The sequence below is a fragment of the Ixodes scapularis genome, unplaced genomic scaffold (genome assembly GCF_016920785.2).
Source record: "Ixodes scapularis isolate PalLabHiFi unplaced genomic scaffold, ASM1692078v2 PGA_scaffold10__122_contigs__length_95168666, whole genome shotgun sequence".
NCBI lineage: Eukaryota > Metazoa > Arthropoda > Arachnida > Ixodida > Ixodidae > Ixodes > Ixodes scapularis.
The window spans coordinates 74,050,380-74,078,006 of record NW_024609836.1 but is presented as its reverse complement, the minus strand read 5'-3'; the positions used below and the strand labels follow the sequence as shown (position 1 = coordinate 74,078,006).

Here is a 27,627-nt window from a genome sequence, read left to right as displayed (position 1 = left end):
GTCAGCACAACTCCTCCGCACGAAGCAGACGACTTGCGGAAGGCAACGGGCGCTTGCTGGAGGCTGCGGGCATCCCAAAAAGGACGCCCCTTCTGATCCTGTCAGTGACAAGAGCACCAGAAAGCTCCAGGTCCCTTCTTAATTAGAACGAGACGCACGGTTGCGCAACAAAAGAAAACGCCCAAATCGCTTTCACGACTAAAATTTAAAACAAAACACATGACAGCGACGACATTGCGCTGTCTCGGCAAAAGAAGAGGGCCAAGGACTGACGCTAGTTTTAATTGAACCCACCCGAGTCGGAAGAAAGAAGAAAAAAATAAGGAAAACAGAAAGGCCTTGCTAATTTCGTAGGCACTCCGGCGAAAGGCTCAGATTGACAGATACACACACAAAAAACAAAAGCCCGGCAATTACAACCAACAGCGAAATGCAAAAAAAACTAAAAGACCAAAAAAAAAAAGTGGCAGCGACATTCGTCTTTGAAGTCCCGTAATACGTGATATGCAGTATTTAAGAAGCGATCGTTTAAACGTGTTTAGAACACGTTGAGCTGTCGTTTCGAGAACTGAAGAATCTATTTTTTTTTCCGCCAAATCTAGCGGGGAAACGAAAGTCAGGACACGGTGACGTCAATTTTCTCGCTAAATTTAGGGACGAAACCGATGTATAAACCTCGTGATGTCAGGTCAAGTTCTTTAAAGTGCGAAAACAAAACCACACAAACGACCAATCACGTTATGTCAGATAAGTGTTCATCCGCGTTTTGCTCGGAGTGAGGCATGGTGAAGTGAGGAGACCATTTTCTCACTCGGACGTTTTTTTAGGCAAAGGAAATGACCACACCACAAGACGAGCACTCGTCCTGCGACGTATTCCTTCCCTTCGTCTTCGCTGTTACATCCACACCATGTTACAGATTGGTTTCAGAAGCATTTTTCGTTTGTTGAGGGAACAGGATAATTTATGGGGTGCAAAGTAGGTGACCCCAGGGTGTAGGCAAGGCTATGCACTCCCCGAAGTCGAATGCGGTCAGATCGCGAAGATAGCAAAGACTGCCCCAATCACGGGTTGCTTTGTTTACACGACGGATAACAAAAATTATTGTGAAAGACAAGGAGCAAAAACCATGGTAACAAGTACAGTCGGTTGTTGATGTTTATATTTGTAAGTACAACATCCCATTCCGGTGTTCCTTGGCGCCTTTCTTTCCCTGCTAACTCCCTTAAAAAAGAAAAATATATATATATAATTTGTGGTCACTCCTACGAAGAAAGAAGACAAAAAAACATCATCATCATCATCCCTGAAGCAGGAGTTTCATCATTAAAGATGAAGCCGTCACTTACTTTTTTTTCCCAGTCTAATTGCACTTCTGCCTTTAGCCTCCCCTCTACCTTACCATATATTCTTCTTCACACTTTCCCAGGTTGTGTTCAAGCAACATCACACCACGTATTTGTTAGTCAAATCAAATGGTTTACTAGGCCCGGCAATAATAATAAATGCTCCGGAGGCAACATGCTTTCGCTTTAAGCCGCAAGATGGCATTAACGGGATTAGAGTGGCGATGGCACGGGGCAAAGAAACACTATTTTGACGTCCGTGACGTCATGTCGTCAAAATAACTGTTGTCAACTTGTGAAGCGCCTAAAAAACGAGGACAAGAGGAAGACGAGACAGGACGAAGCGCTACAGTCGACTCTCATCTTCGTCGTGTCATCTTTCAGGCGCTTCGCAAGTTAAACATGTACCAACTAGTCCATCTATCCATTTTACTGTAACTGTTATTTTGATATCTGTGATGTCACTTCCAAGAAATCATAGAACTTTTTTTTTTAAGTCCCCTTTTTTCCTATTTTGGGAGTCTGCGTGTTGCTGCATGCCAGACGCTCACGGCTGGCGCTACTGAACAGGACTTTTACACAGTGTATATGCGCAAAAGCGTTGGATGACTTTCATGGACCAGCGTTGGGACGTGACAGTGACCAGGCAGCTGGTAGTTCTGCCCGTTCGTTCACATAACTTTTGAAGATTGGATGTCCAAACAAAGGAGGCCTGTAGAGTTATCATCACTGTTCGGGCTGTTGTTGCATAACCACACTTCTCGAAGCACAACGGTCCAAGGATCGATGAGAGCATCGTCCCACTCTAGACATCCCATCCACGACTCCCCACTGTCAAGATTTTCCACATACTTTCTTTAAAATCAGTTTCTTCATCGATACCGGGCAAAGCGCTGCTCTGTTACCTTATGCCCGTCGCATCCACAACTGGGACGCCTTTTTTGGAGGTCCTGTTCAATACCGTTAATAGGTGCTGCAACAATCAACATGCTGAGTCCGGAGTATATGGGAGACGTGGTGCAGTCAGCAAAGTTGTGGGGTTGCGGAAGACGTCAAAATACAAAAAAAAAAAAAAATAATAAAAACTTGCTTTCATGGTTTTCGAAAGGGATGTCACGAACGTCAAAATAAATGTATTTGTTATTTTGACGGTTACCGTCAATTGCCCTGCATCAATTGCCGAAAAAGGCGTCCCGGCAATAACCTGGAGATTTGGGTGCCTTCATATTCGGGAAATGAATTGAATATTCACCATGTGTTATGTCCTCTCGCGCAGATTACGATAGATCACAAAAATGTTTTTGTTTTTTTCTACAACCTCTTTTTTTCTTTTTTTTTTTCTTTGCACTGATCAAAAGGTTTGCAGTACCAAAATAAATAAATATCACAAACCTGCAATACAGCGCCCGTACCTGCATGACCAACTTTATCAACATCGTATGGACACTCCTCTGCGAGACCGATAGCCATCAGCTACGTGTTGCTTATCCCATTTTGATGCAACCTACTTGAGCTGGGGGAGATACCAGCTGAAGCGTCAAAATGGGAGAACTTCCAGGAATCCCCAAGAAAAAAAAAAAAAAAGAGACAATTACACTTTTCTTTCTTTTTTTTTTTTTTTTCATAGAACAGATATTGATTTTGTCAGAAGACGAACCGTGAATATAAAGGAATATTTAATTGTCATCTGTGATTACCCGCGTATTACTTTCACAACTGCCTATCGCCAGCTGTAATACACTTTGCGCCCACCACACCTTTTGTTATTTGTCTCATCGCCTCGTCAGACACAACTCACTCAGCTAACTTGGCAGCTGGCACCTCGCGATGTCTTCGCCCGCTATCTAGAACCAGACGAAGTCAACACGTTCGTCGCTCCCCAAAATAAAAAGACAAACAAAACAGCTCCCAGCCACCAGGAAACACCTATCTGCCTCCGGGCTACGCACAAGAACTTGAACTTGTTTTACAGGAAGCGACTAAAACGCCGCGATCTCTCCAAAAGACACTACGAGGCGTTACGGCGCGACAATCCGATTAAAAGAAACAGAAATACACGACGCGAAGACACGTGACGCCTCCCCGAGGTTGACCGCGCTCTCCCAACGTAGTGACGCCAGTGACGCGTCCGCGTTACTATGGCAACCACAAGATGGCGGTCGCCGGAAAGAAAGAAAACGGCAGCTTGTTGCCACTATTACGGGAGCGTTAGCATAGCAACGCAAGGTCGTCGTTCAGTAGTGAATATAAGGAAAAGAAGCTGTAAACGACACTCCAGCTTTGGGAGATGCCGCCCAGTTCGTTTATTAACAGCTGCACGGGCTGCGTCTCTGAGGAGAAGAGGCGTCAGCTGTTGTAGCTACTCCGAACTTGTAAAATGAACTAATTACTTTATAAAAATTGTTCGACGACGGCAGGTGATTTGGGTACAGCTAGATTTTCCAATTATGTAATATTCTACAGTTTAAAGAAAAATGTTTTTCGGCGTCAATTGTTGCTGACTTATATCTAATCGCACGCAACTTGTTTACAAACTATCTAAAGCTACAAATCAGTCACGGATTATACGGGAAGTCGAACACCTCGTGAACTAGGTTCCGATTAAATGGATCGAAATGACCCCCTCACGTCAGGAAACAAACAAGTCAATTATATAAAGAAAAACACAAACACGAAGAAGAGACTGTAAAAGGAGCCGACGGACTTTAGCTGTTGGTGCAATTCGCAATCGCCTCTCTTGCATCTTTGGCTGCGTCTTGATAGCCGAGGCCACATGCTGAAGACGCCATAACGTTGTGCGATTGCGCAATTTGCAAAGTTGCATGCAACACATCGTCGACATCGTGACAATGACCAAAAAAAAAATCGTATAAAACGACGTTAGAACAGAACTCAAGAGGACCAAAAATTACAAAAGTTCAATTGTTTAAGCACGGCACAAACACAAATCGGCCACGACTTTAGATCGGCCCGTGACCTCGAAGTCGGGACGCCACGTCGTTGTACCGAAACCCCCATCAAAACAAAAAAGCATAAATACAATAAATCAGTGATATGTGTTTTTTGTAAACATCGGGAAAAACAGCAAACTCGCGGATTTCGTCGTCAACAGACATACGTTATGGATCACCGGCGCTTCCTCGTGCGAAGGTCGGTGGCTAACTGCCGACACATGTCCCGGTGCGTCGCGTACCGAAAGATCGACAAAAAAAGACTAACCACAGGGAGAATTTACTTGCAGTGATCGGGAAGAGTTTATGTTAGAACCACAGCGTAGCGGGGAATTGGGGGCAATCTTCGACGACGGGCGCCCCAGCTTCCAATGTTGGATACCGGCCCAACTCGACTGCTTTCCGCCACCATTCGATACCAACCGCGAATCAATGAACTAGCAAGGGTATCGATAAAAACGAACGACTCGTTCGATGCCGGCTTTGCGAATAAAATAGCATTTAGCGTAAAGATCTAAGCCTAGCCGCACATGGAGGGGGGGGTAACCGACCATTTCGAAGCACGGCCGCGATCACGACTTCTTATCCTTCAAGTTTGACCTGGTTCGGGGCGTTCGCGGTAGGGAAATGGTCGTGCAGTTCGAGGTAGAATAACCAACCGCTATCCGAGTACTTACAGGGAAAGGAGATGAAGAAAATGCGTAAACATTCCTGAAGTTGTTCCACCGCGTGTGATGCTATGCTGGCCTGCCCCTGTATCCCTGTGTACGTTGCAGCGTTCGCTCTTCCAGCAGCCGCCGTTCGGGTCTTCGTGCGCTCCTTCGGGACATCGGCACATTTTAGACATTTAGGACCGCCTTGATCATGTTAAATTTAAGACTTTTTGTATGCTAATATAACATTACCGACAACGAAATGGTTATTATAAGTATCCGTGGTGTTTTCAGAACCAACCGTTGTTCACTTTCGGAACGCGGGGGGTAGCAGACAGTTTACGGTAACAGCTACAAGGGCTTGCGTGACGTAGTTCCGCAAGCACATGTTAAACTTCCGGTAACCTGAGATCAGAAGTGTTCGCGTGTGTGGTTCTTATGACTGAGGAGTTACATACTGTGACCTCGAGGGGAAGATTAAACCCTTGTTTTTTGTAGCGTTATTTTTAAAGCGCATTAAACACTCGCGACTGGGTCGACGCCGACATTATCGTCGAAAAGAAAAGTGTTTTTTATAATACTACTATGCATTACTACTGGCATTTCAATTTGACCCCGATATGTTTTCTGGTAAACATTGTGGTGCGGCGCAGAACACCACCCAATTCAAAGTGTGCATTATCCACGATACGTCCACCATATATATATATTATGGGCGGTTGGTTTAAAAAGGTTTAAAGCTGTTGCTCGCCAATCTGTCGGGGCTTCGGAAGCAGTTCGACGGTTCCGAATGTTGTACCGCTTAGCAGTTTTCTTGGACGTTGTAAACTTGACAGTAGTGATATTTCTTTTTATTCAATGGCATTCCGAAGTGCCAAACATTTCACGGAGTCGAAATGTTAGTTGACACCCGTGTTGTGCACTTAGGTAGTGGCTTTCTTTTAGTTTTATCACGTTTAATTTCCAGTGCCTCTTTTTCACTGGTGGACTTCCTTCACAAAGGAACCTGGACGTGCAAAGGCTTGGCGGCAACCGTTCTTGTGTCTTCACTCAAGATATGGTTTTCTTCAATCACGCAAGGCTTTACGCGAGATCAAAGGAAACGTGTTTACAAAAGATGCCCGAGCTGTAGAGGGGTGTTATTGGCAGTCTTTGGATTGGATAAGCATATCTGAATTAGTTTTAATCCAAATAATATCGTTTTAAATAATGCAAGATTTGTATAGTGTTAATGCAATGCAAGATGTTGGTTTGGAGCAGTTACAGATGGTTTTGGAGCAGAAGCCAACCTCGTTAGCATGTCACCTGAAAATTAACCACGATTGCACTACTAAATGAGTCAATCTTTAATGCCGATTGGTTTCACCTATGAAACTGAAACATTTGACCTTTTGTAGTTGTTCTTCATTAATTCATTTTTATTATAATTAATATAATAATTATTCTTAATTTATATTAATTATTAATAATAGCTAGGAAGCGAAAAAAAAACACCTGGCCTTTTTTTTTTAAATAGGGTTCAGGACAGGTTAGTAATACGCAATCGGTATTAAAAAATGGTGGGAAAGTGAATCATTGTGCAACGCTTGTCCAGATAAAGCCCCCGTGCTCTTTTTAGTCCCAGTAAATGTCCGCGAAAACCATCATACACCCCAGCATGTCAATCAATAAAAATAAGTTCCCCAAACTTTTACGAACCTAAAAAACTCAAGGTCTTAATACGGACCATGAACTGTAGAAACAACCGCCCACAAGTATTATAACGTGAGCACAATTTTCGAGCCAATAGCGCTAACTCAGGCACTCCCCAACGTCAGCCGCTGCAATCAGAAGAGCGGTGTAAAGCGGTGAAGCTCAAAGCGCGCATGCTGGTGTGAGACAGTGAAGGTTGACGCAAGCGGAGCAAGTGCCACGGCACACTGAAGCCACGGCACGAAGGCATGCAGGAGATGCAATAATCAAGAGGTCTCACCAGGACTAAAAGACTCTGGTTCTGTGTTGCCGCAGCAGCCATCCCACTATTTTGCACATTTTTCTCGCGAATTTAACATCCAGACATTGGCGACGTTGTCCAAAGATTCAGATGACGACGGGTCAAGCGAGGCTGGCGAGTAATCTCGATTTCCTTTCACCTTAAAGTCAAAGCGTTGCAGAAGCTACAAGCCAATGGCACCAATCAAAACGGCGTCAAAACTGCAACATTGTGGCATTCATCATCATTCTGTACGTCTTTTTTCATCGGCTGAACCACTCAATCGCAGAAAATGCCCTGCGACTTGTGCTTTTAGTATGTGTGTTAGAGTACATATGTGTTCTGACTTAAGGGGAAACAAAGTATACAATACACTAGTGGTTCTCAACCATTGATGTTTCTCGGACCCTTTATGGGTCGGCGGAGATGATGGGGGGACCCCGTCATACACACGAGAAAATTCGCCCGAAAATTGGAAGGTTTCTTCTCAATCTGAAAAGAATAAGATTTTTATTGCCGAGCTTGACTGATTAGCCAGTGCTTCGCGGACCCGTAAAATGCCTTCACAGACCACAAAGGGTCCGCAGACCCCCATTCGAGGACCAGTACAATATACTATGGTCAATCAAGAAAACATTAAAGTTTTTTTTTTCTGCGTAGGTGTGGTACTATTTTTAGCAAATGTGACATCTTCGCACCAGATGTAGCAGACTTTCGTTCAAGACAGTGTGGCGCAGTACTTCCATCACTGCACAATGTACGCACCATAGTTCTCTTTTACCTCATCGTGTTCCAGTTGAAAGCGACTACCTTCCATACCAGGTTGTCTGAAAAAAAGCTCCCGCAACTATGAAGTCTGTTTGAACTTTGCAAATATTTGTCCAACCCAAACTAAACAGCATATCTACAGTTCTAGGTACATTTTACACGTTTAATTCACCATACAGTCTTTATTTTAATATTCTGAATGAAAACAAACACAACATGTTTTTATTATCTGTGCAGCTCCAAAAGCCTGCAACCGACGCGAAATTTGCACTTGGAGGCAGTTTCCGGCAAGTTATGAAAAACATACAATTTGAAAACAAATTCTTAAGCAAGAAATATTAATTATTATCTGAAACAAAGCAAAAACTACCTCAACTATATTCTCATTGAAAAACTTTTATTGTGAGTTGAAACACGCAGCAAGCGAGAAAAACGAACACAAAAGGTAGTCCAAACTAATGACAAAACGTTTGCAAGTCAAACATTTACAAAGGAAAATACTCGGGAAGCAGCTTTTCATATAGCCTCACGTCGATGGGCAGAAACAAACAGAAGATGATTCGGTCCACCTGGAAGGAAACAATTCAACTAAATAAGAAAGTGCCAATATTGCTTCAAAATATCCATGGAAGCATCCTGCAAACTTGTAAAGTAGGCAACTCTGCACTCATAGTGCAGTTATTTTAGTATTCTGAATGCAACCCAACCTTACAAACTTTAGATTCTAACCTCCAAAATTTAACCAGCTTTAATTAAAGGGATACTGAACCGAAATTTCGAGCTCACAAAACAAGGCTAGTTGAATAGGTGCGACGCTGCAAAACCTAAGAACATCACTCATACAGTGACATCTGTAACGGATCGCCATATTTTCGGAAGAGAAGTGCGAAATTGAATACGGCCGACAAGACAAGGCACGTCACGAGTCCCGTTCCCTCTCCTCCTTGCTACGTCCCATCAAACAGGTGAACCGAAGCGAGGAGGAGAGAAGCGAGGTTGCTTCCCCTCATTCTAAAACTTTCCAGGAGAACAATGACGTCATGGTCACAGTGACGTGGTAGGCCAAGGTCATTGTGGAGCACCTTTTGGAGCAGCAATATATACTCTTCGAGCACATTCTTGTCCATTGAACTGCCAATACTGTTCTGAAGTACACACGTGGGTGTCACTTCTCTGCAGTGCATCAATGTACGGTAAGAAGTCCACTCAACGGAGACAACTATAAAGAAATAATACGCAACAAACACAACAGCTAGCTTAACTGTCCATTCTAGGAGATGACTAACTCGCTCAAACAGACCACAAACAAGAAAAATTCTAGAACTTTCGAGTACCGTCAGCCGAGCACCGACACGAAGATCAAACTGAAGAGTGTGTTATGTGAAGCGATGATCGTATCTTTAAATTTTGCAAGAGCCTGCTGTAACTGTACAGCGGTGTAGCGGGCTCGAGCTATTCGTTTGTTCTTAGAAAATGAACCTAACATTTGGCGCTCAATGCTGGCACAAATTCTTAACATTCTGTGAAATGTAGCCGGATGTAGGGTAAGTAGTTTGATGCAGTTCGGCACAAATGGTGCAGCATTCGCATCCTTGTAGTCACTTTAGAAATGCACCTTTTGCAACTCCTAGATTTGTCCCAAACTAAAAAGAAATACATAAAAAATGTACAGAATAATGATCATTCTCTGTGTTCACCTTTAACGCATTTTCTTCGGAGTCCAACCATTCCCTGGCGGCAGACAGAGCCACGTGAGCCGCCTTCTCGTTGGGATAACCTGGGCGTAGAAACAGTCAACAGAAACGATTGCAGATGGACACGTGTGCTTCCAACCTGGCGCGCGCAAAATGCAAACGGGCGTAGAAAGAGCAAAGTGCATCTCACCGTAAATTCCTGTCGAAATGCACGGAAATGCCTGCAAGAAAGTGGAGGAAAAAGGATTAAAACAATTTGGCGAACGGTGATCAGACAGTAATTGCACGTTTGTATCAAACTGCATGTTGCTCTTGGCGCGCGTGGCTGGGCTATGAACTCGCGATTGTGCTCAGGCTACCACCAGGCCCCAATGTGGTGTGTCCTGCAGTGCATGCAAGTGCATTTTCAGGGACTAGTCCAGATGTCTTTGAACAGACGAGTAGTCTGGTGTCGAAAAGTGTTAAGGGGGGACACTGGCTAGAGGTCAAACTTTTGAACTACTCAAGTGATCGGAATGAAATTTGCAGGGGAGATTTAGCTTCAGATGTAGGTGTATTGTGCAAACTTTCAGCTCTCTAGGACAAATTTACATACCTGCAGATGGTGATGTGTCACTCTTCATTAAGAAATCTATGATATGCAAATGAAGCTATTAAGCACCGTTTTGACTGCTTGAATATAAAGCGGGGAATATGGGACCTCGGGCTATCTAGTTTTAATAACTCAAATGTAAAAATTTCAGGAAAAGTTATTACCTCAAAATACGAGATGCATATCTGTTCTATGTCAATTTTTGAAAACTTAGTTTTTTATCACTGAGGACTTCAACTTAAAACAAAATAAAGTAGATAGCCCAATTCCCCAGTAAATTTCAGTTCAGAAACATGTTGATTGTGGTATCAGAATACTTTCACCTTTGAACAATAGATTCCTTCGTATGAAGTTTGCAGCAAAAAGTGGAACTGAGAAAAATGCATTCAAACATTGAACTCCTTTACTTTGTTACTGCCTCACAATGTGTTGAAAATATTTTATATCAATGTAAATATTTGGCGTATGGTTATTAAATTTGGTGTAAGGGTGTATAATTAGTTTCTAAAACTTAAAATGTCAAAATTGAAAAATGAATTTTTTCAAAAAAATTTAAAATTTAGGCCCATGTCCCCCCTTAAGGTCGCAAAACCAAACTCTCGTCGAAATTTCACCAGGTTTCACCCGACACATCTCCAAAGCCTTATATGCACGAAAATGACGTATTTAAGACGCAATCATATAAATATGTTAAAAGGCATTAAACAGTCGTTTACAGAAGTGAAGAAGAACCCATATTTTCACTGATTTCCCCACTAAATTCAATGGAGGAACTGGCTTGGTGCATTGGTCATGCGACAAATTTTTTCCCTAGATTTAATGGGGAAAGTAAATTGGTGAATAGGGCACGTGATAACAATTTTCCCATTAAATTCAAGGGGGAAACTAACAGCACGTGGGTCACAGGACAAATGTTTCTGGCAAATCTCGAGAAGAAATTGAACTGGGCATAGGTCCCGACACATCAATTTTCCCCACTAACTTTGACGGGAAAAGCACATTAATGTATAGATATCTCATGATGTTGGATAGTGTGACATCAAGTTTACTGCTAAACTGAGCAGGTAAAATGAATTGGTGTTAAGGTTATGCGACATCAATTTCCTTGCCAAATTTAGCGTGGAAATTGAATTGGTGTACACAACAAATGACGTCAATTTCTGAGCTAAATTTAGCGGAACACGCATGCGCAGGCAGACTAAAAAAAATTTAAGACTGTGAGGGGGATTTTGTAAAAAAGCGTTTCATGCCTTAAAAATGCCTAAAAAGATCAAGCACTACTATTCAGATAATATATTGTAGGAAGAATGTAGATCAACCCAACAAGTTTCAGGAACACATGTACAGTGCTGAATAACACAAAACCACAGTGAAACAAAACTAACCAGAAAATGTATTTTAATTTTCTTATATTCATAAACCACAAATATGTTGATTCCCAAGTATTACAGCAAAATACTGTGCCTGCAGTTTATAATCCGTGTTTAAAAATCAAATTCTTTTGGACTGTCTGGAAACAGTATTTTTTTGACATCATGAGCAACAAAATGTCATGGTAGCTGTGTCAAAAAAGTGTGAACCTGTTTTTTTACTTTATTTAATTTTCATAGAGCAAATTGGGGGTGATAAAAATATTTAGTTATTTATTGTCATTCTAGTATTAGTTGGAAACCACATCACGTGATCGGGATACAGTTTCGGATTCAAACACGTCCGGGTCTTTTGTCGTTTGTTAACCATCATAACTGTGCTGCTTCTACTGCCGCAGCTCGCATTTGTTGTGGAATCTCATCGTGGATTAAAGTCAAACATAAAGTGAAACAAAAAAATTTTATAATCCCAAGAGGATTAAAACTCTAAACTTCGCAAAACCAGTAGCAAGGATGAGCATACGACCTCTCGACTATCGGCACATCCGTTTTTGTTTGCTTATTTTCAGGGGTGGGAGTAGGACGTTCTACTAGTTCTCTCCCGATTGACTTTATGGTTGCGAGTTTCTCTTTCATTTTCCTTCATCACGATCGTCCCCAGCAGTAACATGGCGTGCCGCTCCGCAAAAGCAAAGGCTATTGATTTTGCTTATATTTACAGACTTCTAGTCCTTTTTCTGGGAGCAGATCAACAATTTTCTGGTCAAAGCGAGAACCTTGCGGCACATCATTTGACGGCCATATCAAGATGCAGCTCGACCAATTGAAGTCGCAAACGATTCCCTCAGACTTTCCCATTTCCCCAGATTTCCAAAATCTGGCGACAACTTATGCCACCTGGCAAATTTGCGTACCAGGGTCCTGATCTTGTGAGCCTTGGCAGTTTCCAGACTGGTCACATAGCAGCCGTGTAGCTTGGCCTCATTCTCTCCGACTGGACCCACGGTATGGATAACGTCTGCACGGCACCAAGAGTTTCCTTACTTGGAGTCATATCTATTTATCTTTAAAAGAAAACGAAAAGGGAACAACTGTTGGCCGCATCGCAGCACCGATAACAGGGACGAAGCGGCCTGAAGTTCCATTCAACAGTGATTTGTCAATGGATAGACCATGGTTTGGAAAAGCGAGACGGCACCAGATGTGCAAAAGGAAAGGCAAAATATTGCAATTCTTCTTCTTTCTTTATGGGAAATTCTTTAAGGGGAAGGGACCACCCAGGGTACAAACTCTGCACCTTATCCTGCAATAGTACCTTGACACCCAAGTGGTGACCACTAGGTGCGCACCACAACTCACCGGCACCCAACCGATATCAACCTACAAAGTGGAACAAATAAACGGCAAAACAAACCACAAAGCACGGTCGACCTTGAAACTCAAACTGCCGTTACTTCTTCAGCTGAAGTATTTTCCAACCTCAACTTGCCACAAAAAAAAAAAAGTGACTAATTACAGTACAAATAGAAAGTATCTGTGTATCCTTTTAAAAACATTAAAAAAAAAAGACTCGAAACTCTGAATTTTGTAGTTGCTATTGTTTTCTACCGACTCAGTAGTGTTTTGATTTATGGTTTCTGACCAACCTGGGTTCCAGCACTCCAAACGCTTGATTTGCACACTTGCATTTGAGTTCGCTTGAATGCACTGTGCTCGCATGTAACCCCTTAGGAGAGAATGTGGTGGCACACTGGCACCATCCATCAAGTAGCCGTGGAGCACTTCCAATCCGCATATATAGGGTGGCACCCAAGCGGACCCACCGCCATAAAACAAGCCAGAAAAACCGGCTCTGCACATCGAAAGCTCAAACTTTTGCTGAATGCGCCCCGAGCAGATCAGTTTCACCATGCGAAATTTCACGCCGCAGTACTCTTTCTGTAAAAAATGAGAGCAAAAATTTAACCTTGACTTTGGCAAGCATTTTGCTGTCATTTTTTACAGGAAGAGAACTGTGCCTTGAAATGTCGCGCGGCAAAAGCTGACCTCATCAGTGCACATCGCCTTAACTTTGAGCTTCCCATACACAGGTGCCGATTTTTCCGAGACACCCCATGCACATCTTTATGCAAAATTTTGACGCGTCATTCTTTTACTGTGCGTTTGAAATAATTCTGACAATACTATAAGCAACCATTTCTCATAGATTGTACACAGATTCGATCTTGCAAATACTGAAAAGCCCTCAGTCTAGGTATACCCTCAGTCTAGCCAAACATGGGTCGGAAGCCTCAGTCTAGCCATATGTGGGTTGGAAGCATTCTGGGGCTACCCAATGGACGACGCCAGTCTCGTCACAAGGTGTTACAAGCGAAGCGCAAACGTTTGAACCAGACTTCTGCGGTTGTAGGCAGCAAGGCACACAGTTTCTCACATTTTGCGGGCAGCTTGTAGCCCCCCGTGATCTTGGCCTCTCCGGTCGGGCAGCCGTTTAACGTGGCACACTCCTCCTTCAGCTTCGGGCCCGCTGCGCTGTGGATGGCGCCGTCAACTGTGAACATCGGAAGAATAAGGAAAAAATGGAGATGTCGGACTTCGTTCGAAGGAGCCTCCCGAACCTCGGTTAGTCAACCGGTTAGTCGGATTCCGGTTCAGGGAATCGTGTGTCTAAATCAAATTGATAAGCACAATTTCAAATTTTCATTCCACGCTTGCAACACGTTGCAAAGTCTTACAGTTCAGAAGGCAAGCGAGTTCAATGACGTCGAAAGGTTTAACAAAAACTTTCAGCCTTTTAAAATTTGGTGAAGAAGGAAGCGGCAGCGAAGCTGTAGCCTCTGTTCTCGGCAGTGGCTTTCCAGGCGAGCGATCTGCTCCTTTCGCAAGGGAATCTGGAGCGCTCGACGCAGTGGAACTTTAGGCGATAGCGACTTCGCGGCGGTTGCGGAACCATTCGCGCTGCTGCACACATCGCCACTCGTTCCGCTCCCGCTCTTCGTCCTCTGAAGAAAGGTTGTCGCCGTCGCTCATAGATGGCGGTAGCAATCCAGAGTTCGGTGTCATCATTTCTAGTCTGGCGGACACGATCCTGGAAAAACTAGCCCTTAAAGGGATGCTGAGCCGAAATCTGGATTCCCCAAAACCCGCGGCAAAAGCGTGCAACGGGATGCTACAAACACCAAAATATCACTCGTACAGCGATATCTCAAACGGATGACCGTATTTTTAAAAAAAAGAGGCACATTTGGCCGGAATGTTGACGTCATGTTTCTCCAAGAAGGAGAGGGAACCGCATCGCGTCTTCTCCGCTTTGCGGCCTTGGGGGAGCGAAGCAAAGAGAAGAGGAAACTAGGTATCCTGATGTCACGCGCCTCGTCGGCCTGCTTCAATCTCGACTTCTTTTTCCAAAAATACAGCCGTCCATTTCAGATATTGCCTTTCTGGTAGTGTTGTAGGGATTGTCGCGTCCCGTCTACATCTCCAGCATTGTTTTTTGAAATCCAAATTTTGGCTCACCATCCCTTTAACAGCTGCGCTGTTAGTTCCGCTCCCGCTCTTCTTCCTCCAAAAAAAAAGTTGCTGCCGTCTATGAGCGATCGTGGCAACCAGTTGTCTGGATGCTGCTGTCGTTCATAGATGGCGGTAGCTGTCCAGAGTTTGGTGTCATTATTTCTGATCCGGCGGACATAATCCTGGGGAAACTAGCCCTTAACAGCTCCGCTGTAACATGCAAGCAGCAAGCATGCCAAGTTGGACTGGGTTCTCCCCAGAAATTCTTGAGATCTGCACGCCTGACAATTTCCTTGGTTTTGGGGGAGGAGGAGGAGAGGGCAATCGCTGAAACTCTTGGTGTTCTCGGCACTTCTTTGCCCAACAGCAGTGATTTTGTTTGCAGGAATAATGCGGTTCTGTCTCGCAGCGCCACGCAAGTCTGCCAGACGCAACAGCCTGGGGCATCGCACATTTCCAAAATCAACAGCGTTTTGTTTAGCAGGAAGCAAAATACAGGCGTGGGTCGGAGTAGAGGTGGACAGTCGGCCAGACTGGTGCGCGGCAAAACCACTGCCACCACTGTGCGGAAAACCGTGACTGGACCAAATGCTATAAAGATGACGCCATTTCAACTACAAATATCTTCATCAAGACTGTACTTCAAGAGGAAAACGAAAATGCTAGTTGAATGCCTGTAGCCTAGTGTTTTTCCTGTGCCTTTTTGGCAACACAATGGTTTTTCCGTTGTCTTGGACAGCTACTGCACAGAGTGTGGTTGGAAATCCAGCTAGAGGCTAGAGCAAGTTTTCCAACCATTTTGAGCAGTACACTGAACATTGAGCCACCGAAATTTTGGACCTAGTACTTTTGCTTTCTGTGGAGGGCAGACTGTTTTGAAGTACAGACATGTCACATTAAAATGGACGCCTCCGTTCCCCCAGAAACATTGTCCATGGTGCTAGTCGTCCAATAAAAAATAAGACATTTATAACTCCCTGTAATGCAGAATTAGAGCACAGCTCTTGAAGAGGAGGAGGAAGGGAGGGTATGGAGAGGAGGGTATGCCCCTCCTCCCTCTCTTCCATCCTCTCATTCTCCTCCCCTCCTCCTCACGAGACCTTCACCGTGAAGGTTGTGACCTTCATAACGTCACTCACGACCTTCGTGACGTCATTATGGGAACCGTCACATAATGCAACACGTGGTTACGAGTGACGTCACTTGTGACCCTGGTGACGTCATTATGAGAAACGTCTCATAACGCAATGCACGGTTACGCCGACGGCGACGCCGTTCAAGCCGGAACCGGGCGCCTAAGAGCTGCACTCTAAAACGAATCAAGGTCAAAACACACACATCAATAAGCGCAGCAACAATAGCCGGGCGAAAGATTGGTCACCGGAAATTTCGTCCATAATAACTAGACATGACTGTACTAGGGCAGCGAAATCTTGCCCGTTAATATGCACCTCTGCATCCCAAACAGCCACAAACTTTACAACACTGTGCTAAATCTTTTCGGTTTCCTGTCTTAATCCTATAGTTTGTTGCACGTTTAGAATAGCAGGGCAAGACTCTCGCACAAATCTCTCTGCTCGCCATGATTGGTGATTTCCTCCACTGCACACTCGCCCTCTCTGCATTCATTCCACTAGAGTCCGCTGGAGAAACGCTGCTTTGAAGGAGCTTGGCCTGCTATCCCAAACCTGCAACAGACTATTGGCCTTGAGATGCACCTAGAGGTGGCCCAACTGTCGCGCTATCATCATCATCGAAGCGGGGATAGAAGCATGGCTGCCCCATAGGCTCTCCACGTTCACACGTGAGACAGCGTAGATTAGGGTGATTACGTGTCCCGTGACTTGCAAGACTGTCCCGCATTGAGGGCTCGTGTCCCGCGTCTGGTAAGAAACATCAAAATCTTCAAAATGTCCCGCATTTCACACTGTCGTAAAGCTCGCTACGCAGCTTATGGCGTTGCCGAACATTGGGTACACAGGGGAGCACGGAGATCGCTGGTGAACGTGTAAATCGCGATGGTACACCATTTTCTATCCGAGCATTGTGGGAGGCGACCGTCGTTCTTGCAGGAGATCTGACGTGCATGCGCCGTTGTGCCTCTCTTCCGTTGGTGGCAAAATATTGCAAGGAGCAATTGCTCACCAAAAGTTAAAAATAAATTTTAATTATTTTCAAATTGTGCTGCGTCAATGCAAAAAGATCGCTGTGGAGAGCCTTTTTTTTTAATTTTTTTATAATAAAGATCATTAAACAAGGCAAGAAGACTGCAACTTGCAACAGTCAAAAACAACGTAAGATTCGAAATTTGTGTAGGACCATGTTAGTAAAAATACAAATCGAAAGGAAACAAGAAGCCGTAAAATATTTACTGCTTCTTCTATCCTTTTGATGCATTGAGTTCTGTTGCAGTCGATTTTATGTTTTCAACTCAGACAATGTCCCTTGTAATACAATTTGCAGCTGTATGATATGCTTTCAGACACGACAGGTTATCAAATGTGTTAGCAGAGCCGCATTTCGTGGCGTGTGTTGATAACTTTCTTCGAATGGTTATTTTTTCCATTATGTTTTTCAACCTGAGACTAGGGCAAAAGGCAAAAAAACAATTTTACTCCACCTGCCCCAGTCTCGGGTTACCAAAAAGCAGCATGGTAAATTTCCACCAGCCCGACTGTGCACCAAGTTCTTTTTTGCACTTGCCACAGCAGAAATATAATCCCATTCTTCTCTTGTGCTGGAGAAAGTTAAGAATAAAAAGTAAAAACTGCCTGCTTTAATATTTCTCACGTCTTTATTTCATTTAGAACACAGGCTTGCAAAGTAAACCATCTCAGTGTGGTTGCGATTGTTATCGATGGTGACACACAGTTTAAATATTAGCTTAAAAATTACTTCACCTTCAAAGGCTTCCGATGTTTACATTTATGTAGGCGTCACAATGTGAAGTTTGAAATGGGACTGCAGTATGCCATTTATGACATACCGTAAAGATTCCAAAGAACGCCCGTCCCCGAGAGATCGCCCATCCTGTTTTTCGGGCTAATTATCTGTAACATAAAAATTCCGAAACATCTGCCACCCTTGATTTCCGTCGGACGTCAATCAATGTCCGACGGGAGTCGCATCAACTGCGCAATTTGCTGTACCGGCACGTCTGACAAACAGAGTTTACAGCGGGTTCCCACGTTTTTGTCCGCGAACTGCGCACGCGATATCGGCTCCCGTAAAACGCGAAATGTTCCCACGTGTATGTTCCACTGTGAGATACGAATCTGCTGCGTCCGCAATCTGCGGTATCCGTTCCCTTGACATGTTTTTAACGGTTTTTGTCCGCGTTCTTGTCCGCGATCTGCGTGTGCGATCTTCATTTTACGCGAGTTGGTCCCGCGCGTAGATTGCATCATGAAATATGATTCTGCTGCGTTCGCGATCTGCGGTATTTGTACCCGTAACATACCAGTTTGTAGTGGATTCCTGCCTTTTTGTCCGCAATCTGCAAGCGCGATATTGGTTCCCGTGACAGGCAAGTTCGTAGCAAGTTCCCGTGTGCTAATTGCACCATAAAACTTGCACCTGCCGCACCCGCGATTTGAGGCATTCGTTCCCGTGAGATGCGAGTTCTCGGCAGATTTCCGCGGATCCTTTGCAACGTTAAACGCAAATCTGCTGCGCCTGCAAACTGCGGTATCCTTTCCCGCGACACAGGAGTTCGTAGCGAATTCCCGAGTGTTTATTGCATCCTGAAACGCGAATTTGCAGCGTCCGCGATCTGTGGTTATCAGTTACCACGTCACATGGTTTGTAGCCGGTTTTTGATAAAGTTTGGCTGTGGCGTCCCCAAAAATAGCCCAACCCATGTTTTTCATCATTTATCTTTTCATTTTGGGTGGGCATTCTTTCGGAACTTTACGGTAGGTAGCAAAAATAGTAAAAAAAAAAAGTAGTTTTAACAGCTTCCATTTAACAGCATTCAATGCTTTATGAAAGCAACAGATTGTGCGAGATAACAAAAATATGCGAGACCAGCAGTCCTACAATTTACACAACAAAGATTATGGAAGCATCCAACTTTTGCTTTGCTCAATTTCCATGCATGTGAAATGATGCAATGCAGCCTTTAGTGAGAAGGAGCAACAAACACAGTAAGCATTTAATAGGGAGGGTTCAGCTCAGCCGGAAATGAGCTTGTGTCGTCGAGTTACATGCCTCTGAACGAGCGCCCGTAACAGAAGATGCACGGCAGTATCCATGCTTTTGCATGTTATCAATTTCGGCCGCACAGTGGCAACACTGTTCAGTCTCGAGGCGAATAGAAAAATGTTTCTCCGAAAATAACGGATATGAATACTGCCCGGTGTGCAAGTGTTTGACAAAAAATCAAATCCAGCCTCTACAGTTCACACTCTATCAGGAAGCTCTCAGAACAACGGTTTTCGCTGAAGTCAGGAAAATGTTAACTTTCAGAATTCGGCTTTTCGCATGTTGTCCGGTGAACCGCTTCAGAAGTTGATGGATCAATTGCGACAATGTGACGCGGTGAATGCGCTGGTGCAAGCGGAAAATAGTTTGCAGGGAAATGGGAATCTCGAACTGGCCGACGCCTTACCGCCTCCTCCGCCCAGGAGCCTGTTGTTGGCAGCGTTGACAATGGCATCGATCTCGAGAGCCGTGATGTCGCCCACGAAGATGGAGACCTTGTTGTTCAGGTCTGGCCGCTTGCTCAACTTCCCAGAACCTGAACGCAAAATGAAGAGAAACACAAATGTACAGGGAGTCTCGAAAGAAAAGTCAGTCTTCAACTTACTGCGGTTGAAGTCAGTTTCAAACTCAACTTACTGTGGTTGAAGTCAGTTTCAAATAAAATAGATTTTCGAAAAAAAAAATAGAAGTGTGTGACTTGAAACAGTAAAGGTGTTCCAAATCATCATTACCTCTTGTAAAATGCACTCGAAAAGGGGTGAGGATGATAATGTCACCATGCAGTGTTGCATACACGTGTTTGCAGAAAACTGCACCCTGTAGAAGGCTGTTAAAGAGAGGTTGACATGGAACCATTTTGGTTATAAAGTCCGTTTCAGACAGTGTAGTTTATCACACAAATCTGTGCAAAGCTGCACAGCCATTATCCTTAGCTCTAGATGAAGTGGTGGCTACAATTAGCCCCGAGTGGGACCGATTGGAGCGCTGTGATCGCTTGATGGTGACATAGAGACAAGATCCCGTCACGGGGTCAGGCCTTTCCTTCGTTTTGCTTGTGTGACTTAACACGCAGCAGCAGAAACTGTTTGTTAAGTATAGTTTCTGTAAGAATGTTGTATATATTCTCACAGTTTCTGTAAGAATATTGTATATATTCTCACAGTTTCTGTGAGAATATAGCAGTTGGGATAGAACACCAAAATTTGAAAACATGACATTATCTGGATCAAAAGATAATGAAGAAAAACAAAATTTCTCCTTGAGCAGACGTCCACCAAAGTTTAAAATCGTCGAAACAAGAAATGACACTGTGAGCACCTGTAGCGTCTATTTCAGTGAAAAAGACTTCTCAGTGAGAAAGAGATCAATGTCCCCTTCTTGCTGACAAGTGTTTTCCACTGATATAAATCCCACAAACGTCCACAATGCCGAGTTCTGTTTTGACTATATTAGGCTTAAGTGGACGTCTGCTCAAAGAAATTTTGTTTTTACAGCGAAGCTGTTAAGGGCTAGGTTCCCCAGGATCGTGTCCGTGTCTGCTGACACAAACCTGCCTGGACAGCTACCGCCATCTTAAAGCGACGGCGGCAAACACACAACCAGTATGGTTTCCGCCGTTGCTCGTAGATGGCGGCAACCTTCCCAGCTATAATAGAATGAATGAATGGTTGGGCACCGTTGGTAGGAATTCATCGTAGGAAACAGCGCGAAAAACAGACGACGACGAAGGAGAAGCATACAAAGTGTCGAGTACAGCTCCGCTGGTCTTCCTTCTTCACGAGAGGGGAAAGGCTGAACGTTTTCTACATTATCTTTTGATCCAGGTAATGTCATGTTCTCAAACGTTTGCGTTATTTCCCAACCGCTAGCGTCACAATCTCAAAGAGTTTGAGCTTCCTGCGAGGCATAGTTTATTAACCTTGGCTTAAAAACACTGTTTTAGTTTCTCGAAAACTCTATTTTTGTTTTTGTTACGATGCAAAATGTGCGTACGACGAAAGCTAAGAAGAAATATGAATTTGCCAAGCGAAACGATCAGAAGTGTAGGTTACAATAAAATCCTACGATAGCTTCATCTGCACGAACACCTCTTGGACATTTCGCCGTGGGGACCAACAGGCATACTTCTACATGCTCTTCTCGTGCTTCCAGACTTCAAGCGTCAAAGGAAAGAATTAAATGCGTCGAAACTACAACGCTTGATGAAGACCGCTTGATTCACGAATTCCGAAAGCAACAACAACGATGTCACCGATTTCAGCGGCCGTAGCTGTACTCAACAGGCAAGGGGCCAAGGAGCACTTATCACTCACTGCCCCAACCACCTAAAAAATAATCATGCAACCTTTTTTTTTTACAGCAGAGCTGTTAAAGCCCAGTTTCCCTAGTATTGTGTCCCCCGCAAAGGAATGTGGACACAAAACTCTGAACAGCTGCCGCCATCTATCAGCGACGGCGGCAACCAGAAAATCGGCTTGCCGGCCTTGCTCATAGATGGTGACAACCTTTCCACATGGTTAAAAATACTCCGAGACTGTGGGTAAACGACAACACTAAAAAGAGACTTTTTAGAGTTGTGTCGTTTACCCGCATTCTCGGGATTTTTTCAACCATGTGCAATGTACACCAGCTCGTTTGCGCCCTTACATTCTATTCAAACTTTCCACTCTGGTTTTCACCACAATTGAAAGGCTGAATTTCTCTAGGCGTCGTCCTAGATGTCATACTCGAGGTCGTGCTAAACGTCGTCCTTGAGGTCGTCCTAAACATCGTCCTTGATGTCGTCCAGAAGGTTGTCCTCGAGGTCGTCCTAGAAGTCATTCTTGAGGTCGTCCTAGAAGTCGTCCTTGAGGTCGTCCTAGAAGTCGTCTTGAGGTCGTCCTAGACATCGTCCCTGACATTGTCCTTGGCGGCGTCTTTGAGGTCGTCCTCTAGGTCTTCTTAGAAGTCGTCTTTGAGGTCGTCCTAGATGTCGTCCCTGAGGTCGTCCTAGAAGCTGTCCTTGAGGTCGTCCTTAACGTCGTCCTTAGGCATCGTCCTTGAGGTCGTCCAAGAAGTCATCCTTGAGATCGTCCGACCATAGTAGAGCTTCGCTGGTCTTCCTTCTTCACCAGAGTGGAAAGGCTGAAAGTTTTTTTAACTGGACTTTCTTTGGCACGAATTGCATCAACACTAGCCTAGATCTTCTGGTTTGAAGGTGAGTCTTATCTTTTTCGTCGCACCCTTGTCATTTTCAAAGTATTGTGCGGCAGTAGAAGACGCTCTTGTCGCAGTGACACACTCATCGATTCTATTAGCTGCTTTCTTTGACGTACAGCTCAAATAAACACAATATGGATTACCCTCGCATCATGTGGTATATACACTTCACTTTTTCTGCGTGCACATGCTCCCATGAACTTGGCCAAATCAGATTTTCCTTCTTTTATGTGCCTACTCAACTCCCGTGGGCAAAGGGGATTTGACCGAGAAGAGGAGGAAGTCAGTGAAGTTGGAAGTGCAGGTCAGTCACTTTTTCACCTCTGCTGGCATTGCCCTACCAGACCTTAGGCATCTTAAAAGGCTAGGTTGTATTGCACTGATGCCACCAGCATCCACACAGCCTTGCCCGTGCTGGAAAAAGTGACATCACAGTCTCCCACGAAGCGCCGCGCTCTCCGATGGCTGCTCTTTGAACACATGCTAGGATCGGCCGTTTGGAACGAAAAATCGCCATCCAATCAAAATACAAATGTGCGATTGTTATCAGCATCTGTGGTTGGTCATGTTTAACTAATTTCTGAATATGAAAGGCATATTCCAATGTTCGTTTCAGTACCCCCCTAAATTAAGTTTTATGTACTAATTTTGATTGTCAATGAATCAAAATGTCACTGGGTGACTGCTCAGACCAATTATTTAAGTTTCGACATCTCGCAGTCTTTATCATGTAGCTGCCCAGCAGACAATCAAACACAAGCTTAAGTATTTATAGAAAAAGAAAAAAAAAAAGACTGTTGACAAACAGCTTTTTGACTGCTCAGAAGTCTTTGGTGTCAACCGAAGCTGCTTAACTCTTGCTTAAGCAGTATTCCGAGTCGTCATCTGCGTTTTGCCGGTTCGGCTGGCTCTACATCTTTCTGCATTGCTACGAGGCTCTGTCGGCTTCCGAACAGCATAAAACCAACTGACTGAAAGAAAATTTTAGAAACTACCATCCATCATCAGGAGCTGCCTCAACTCTTTTTGATGCCTAGGCGCCAACAAAATCACATGAAGCCACACTCCAGGTTGCTGCAAAGTGATGTATGATAAAGTTACAGCAACCCAAAAAGTTGCTGCCTCACCAGCTCCTGTTATGTTCTTGGCAGCAGCATAGGTCGGCCAGTCGTCCACATCTTCGATGGGAATGAACTTCTGGCCGCACTTGTAGAGTGACCGCTTGTCAGCCAGGGGCATGGACAGGTACTTGTCTAAGGAGTGAAATACAGAAATGGCACTAAGCAAAATGAAAGCTACTGTAAACATGTGGCAAGGGCTTTACTCATACCACTGATGGTATAGAACAGTGGTCTCAAAATCATTTGAGTGTGGGGGCCAGATAGCCCACACCGGAAAGGTCAAGGGCCAACGTAAAATGGGGGGCCAAAGCATTTTAAAAAGCAGATACCTCGTGCCCTATGCTTTTTGTACACTCTCAGTTTTGCCAGTAACATCGTAAGACTTTATTGGTTTTCATGACTGGTTTGGTCCCTGACCTCATGTGATAGGAAGAATTAAAATGACACCACCGTGCCGACATGCTACATTTTTAATACAACAAGAGAGCAAGTACACTGTCATTCCCGTTGCTCTATTCACACACGAAGTAACCACGCCCAACATATTTCGAAAACAGCAATCAGTTCATTTTACAGTTTTTGCTTCCCTGACAATTTTTATTACAACACTCCTAACAAATACTTTTGATGGTGATCTTTTTTTTAGGGCGAGAATCTCGAGCTCGTGGTTGCAGCCCGGGAGCGGAATTGTTGTACATTACAAAAAGCTGGGAAGCAAATAATAAAGCAAAACAAACGAAAAATGAACACAGATAAGTGTAAACTATGTGAATGTGTTAAAAGAGCAGGGCTACCTTTCGAGCTAAAATGAATTGACGAGATGAGATCACCATGGCACATGCCATTTTTAGCACTCGAGACATGAGTACCGGGACTCATAGCCATTTGCTTGCGGGCCGAGTTCCAGCGAGTCGCGGCTCGCATGCGGCCCACGGGCCGCATGTTTGAGACTTCCTGGTATAGAACATTCCACTCAAAAGAGAGGAGAGGGAAATGCCCTCTCACTTCGGCACAGCGTCTGCTCCGTAGACTGCGCAGTACCCAATATCCGTATGGCGTGCAAAGACGGATGAAAATCGCCTCATTTCAGCAATATTACGTGCAGATGCACGGATTTAGATGTGCAAGTTATTGTAAAATGTTATACTCGATAAAGAGACCAAGCGGGCACAATCCTGCTGTCATCTGCCACGCAAATAAAAATGACAAGTGAATACAACTTTGTATAAACCATGCGATTGGTCTGCCATCTGCGGCGAAAAGTGAATGTTGTGGCAGTAGCTTTTTGCAAGATAGTGTTTGTACTGATTTAGGCTTAGGAACTATGTGTGAAATGTCTAGATTTTTTTAAAAAATAGAGAAAACAAGGAATACACGTTAAATACTAAACATCCACACTTACAACGAATTTGCAGATGTTTTATTGCTTGCTAGCCTTGGAAATGAAGATCTCATAGCTTGCATTATCGCAGATATTTGTAGTGGTCTATTTGTAACCAAATTACCTTTGTGATGCTTACGCGTAGGTATTACTTGGAAAGCGACTAATGATCGCACAGCTGACTTTTGGTGCACCGCCGAAAACACAAAGACACGGGTGCGCCGGCAGCGGGGCTTGTGCAAAGTTGTTTATTGTAGTTCATAAAAAAAAAGTAAAAGCAGCTAACCTTTATTAACTGCACTTCCTTGGCTAACAAAATTCTATTACATATGGCTAGGAATATGTACTGTAAACCGCAATGTGTTCTAATGTTTCTGACCCTGGGAGTAAGAAAAATGTTACGTGCGTGTGGCGTTTTACGAAAACCATGAAGGCTTTTTCGAACTCAAAAGTGTACAATCAGGATTATGATTGTACAGCGGTTTAGGGTAGTACTGCCAGCGAACGCCATTGCTATTGAAGTAACTTAACGAAGGTACGCTAGCCGATTGTTTACTGAAATAAGACAACAGGGTGCAATAGACTGCTTCTGGAGTAGCTGTAAATGTTCTAGGGATGCGAACCACTTTGCAGCGGCAGCAGCGAGCGAGCGTCGAATGTTTGGTACAGCCCAAAGTAATACTGCTCGTAGTCTGCTATCGGGAACAGGTGCGTGCCCTCTCCCTCTTTTACCTGGCCTAATTCGTTGAAATGCCCGAATATAACAAAATGGCGTCGCCCTGAGAGTACTTATAGGCCAAAGGGCTGTTTACAAACAAGCCCAGAGAAGGTGTGTGCACTGCACATGTGCAAGAACCAGATTCGCGTCAAGTGGAGCGTCTGCACATGCGCCCTGCCAATAGCAGCGCCACAAAAGCAGTGCGACGTCAGGGCCATGTTGGCGTATACTGTTTCATACTTCACAGTCCAAGATGGTGGCACGAGCATGGGGTTTGATCTCGTGAATCATTTGACCGCATTCTCGCGCAAACGAAATCATATATGAAGCCACTCGCCTACGCCAGTCGGAATAGTCTATAATCAGCTGCAGGTTAAAAAAAAGCAGGTCACACCCCTCCCACATAGCTCTGCTTGCCATGATTGGTGATTTCCTCCTCTCCACTAGCCTCCTCTCCAGCGTTCGCTCTGCTAAGGTGGAAAGAGTAGCGCTTTGTGGGAGGAGCTTTTCGTGCTTTCTTAACTTGCAACAGGCTACAGGAGACTTTTGCAAAATCAATAACACCGAGCGAATAAAAAAAAAAAAAAAAGAAAAAGCTATTGCGGCAGGTTTGCTTGCCAGCTTTCTCGAGCTAATCAGTTATTTAGAGCACCTGGCGGTCAAAAGGCGAAGCCGAGAAAGTAGGTTCAAAAACACGCGATGAAAATCGCCACTAGTTGAGGCGGTCTGGAAATCGACGAAACACGTAATTAGAGAACTGCGCGAAGCGCAAAGCCAGGCTTCCTACGCGATACAATGTCAGACGCTCTCGTTGTAATGTTCTCTTACCTCACCTCGATAAACTCTGGATAAAAATAACGAGCAACCCCGCCCCCGCGCCTAACACACTGAACACAGCCACGTACCTCTCTCGGCAGCAACGTGTGGATCCGTCTGAAGCGGGTGCACCGTCACTGCCTCCATGACGCGCTTCATCACGAAGGACCTACGAACCGAGAAATTGACGAAACTGAGCGGAAGAGATTTTGTCACCCGCCTCTCGAGCATAAACATTCGTCGCCAACTTTGGTGCGGGGCGACGGCTGCGGCCGAGGCCCCGAACTTTAGCAGCCAAACACGACGCCACAGAGCGCTGCCACGGATTATCATGACGACGTTTTTTTGAAGAGAATTTACGTTTTGGTTCTGTGGCTAACGACACTTGAAATGTTTGCAATCATGCGCGAGCGTAACCGGAACGACAGCTACCGAAATTGTAACTGACCGGTAGAAGAGCGCAATGGCGATGGCGGCAACCAGGATCGCGCGCCACATAGTTGCCAACTTCTGTTTCGCAAAGTTTCTATCTCAGAAAAACCGAGGTTCAAAACGAAATTGAGGCCTACCCGCGAATCAGTAAAACGTCTGCGTGTGTTTATTTTAAGAGGGAGATTCTTTATCAAAGGTGTCATTACAAAGCACTATGTCTCTTTGCATCTCTAAACTGATAGAAATAGATTTTACGCTAAAATAGTTCCCAAGATCTGTTTTGTTTATTTAGCGTTTGTCTCGAATTTGATGCTTTCTATGTGCTGATGGTTTGTATGTATATCAAGGAATCATCAAGCGAGAACAACTTATATCAGGCTGACCACGATCACAAAGAAATGGTCTTCTGAGCAAGTCGGTGTTAACTGTACTTTAGATTTACAGTAATTCTTTCTTTCGCATTGCCTTCAGTGGTCCAATAGGTTGGTCAATCAATCTGTCATGCTTAGAAATTAATATCGTGACTAAGAAGCACTAGTTTATTATAGCTACAATGTTTTAGATAGAATTAATCTAATTTAAATGAAACAATCTGATATAATTAAAATAAATCAGATGCATTGTTTTTTATCATGATTTCTTTTCACTCTGAAAAATAGTGATAGGAGCAGTGAGAGTGATCTCTTGGAAAGACGCCGCAAGTCAAGGAGTCATTATTTTACTTCTCTGGTTCCTACAGTCCAAATTCTAGCTGGAGATTAATGAAAGAAACCTATGAATCTAATACCTAAATCTACAACTGCTTGGTAGCTCTTAAACTTGAGGAACAACCAGCATATCAGTACCGAGACAAACAAATAAAATTTAAATCGAGGGAAGGGGGGGGGGGGGGGGGGGGGTCT

General features: G+C 44.2%; 2 protein-coding genes across 7 annotated transcripts in view; both read right to left on the bottom strand.

The window, feature by feature from the left end:
- Window positions 1-5,106, bottom strand: part of LOC8051529 (forkhead box protein N2) — a 29,883-nt gene extending 24,777 nt beyond the window's left edge. Inside the window, exon 1 of one of the 4 annotated variants that reach the window (XM_029989381.4) lies at window positions 4,975-5,106. The gene's annotated coding sequence lies outside the window, so the exon portion shown is untranslated. The remainder of the gene's footprint in view (window positions 1-4,974) is intronic. The other 3 variants (XM_029989380.4, XM_029989382.4, XM_029989379.4) reach the window with 3 other exon arrangements.
- Window positions 5,107-8,066: 2,960 nt separating this feature from the next.
- LOC8051530 (macro domain-containing protein CT2219) lies at window positions 8,067-26,792 on the bottom strand. Of its 3 annotated transcripts, none has more exons than XM_029989383.3 (9): window positions 26,742-26,792; window positions 26,383-26,462; window positions 23,385-23,510; window positions 19,466-19,594; window positions 13,781-13,897; window positions 12,261-12,364; window positions 9,575-9,605; window positions 9,388-9,467; window positions 8,067-8,259 (listed from the first exon to the last, which is right to left on the bottom strand). In XM_029989383.3, the coding sequence occupies exons 1-9, from the start codon at window positions 26,789-26,791 to the stop codon at window positions 8,176-8,178; spliced, it is 801 nt and encodes a 266-aa protein (XP_029845243.2). In that variant the 5' UTR covers window position 26,792; the 3' UTR covers window positions 8,067-8,175. The 3 variants fall into 3 exon arrangements, with proteins under 3 accessions (XP_029845243.2, XP_029845245.2, XP_002433825.3); XM_029989385.4 differs by lacking the exon at window positions 26,742-26,792 and adding an exon at window positions 26,654-26,735; XM_002433780.5 differs by having other exon boundaries at window positions 26,383-26,774.
- Between the last annotated feature and the right edge of the window lie 835 nt (window positions 26,793-27,627).

Coding starts and splice junctions, on each gene's coding strand:
- LOC8051530 (XM_002433780.5), bottom strand. CDS start 26,626: ATGATAATCCGTGGCAGCGCTCTGTGGCGTCGTGTTTGGCTGCTAAAG. Junction 23,511..26,382: donor ACACGTTGCTGCCGAGAGAG/GTACGTGGCTGT, acceptor TTCACTCCTTAG/ACAAGTACCTGTCCATGCCC. Junction 9,606..12,260: donor CTCACAAGATCAGGACCCTG/GTACGCAAATTT, acceptor ACTTTCTTGCAG/GCATTTCCGTGCATTTCGAC.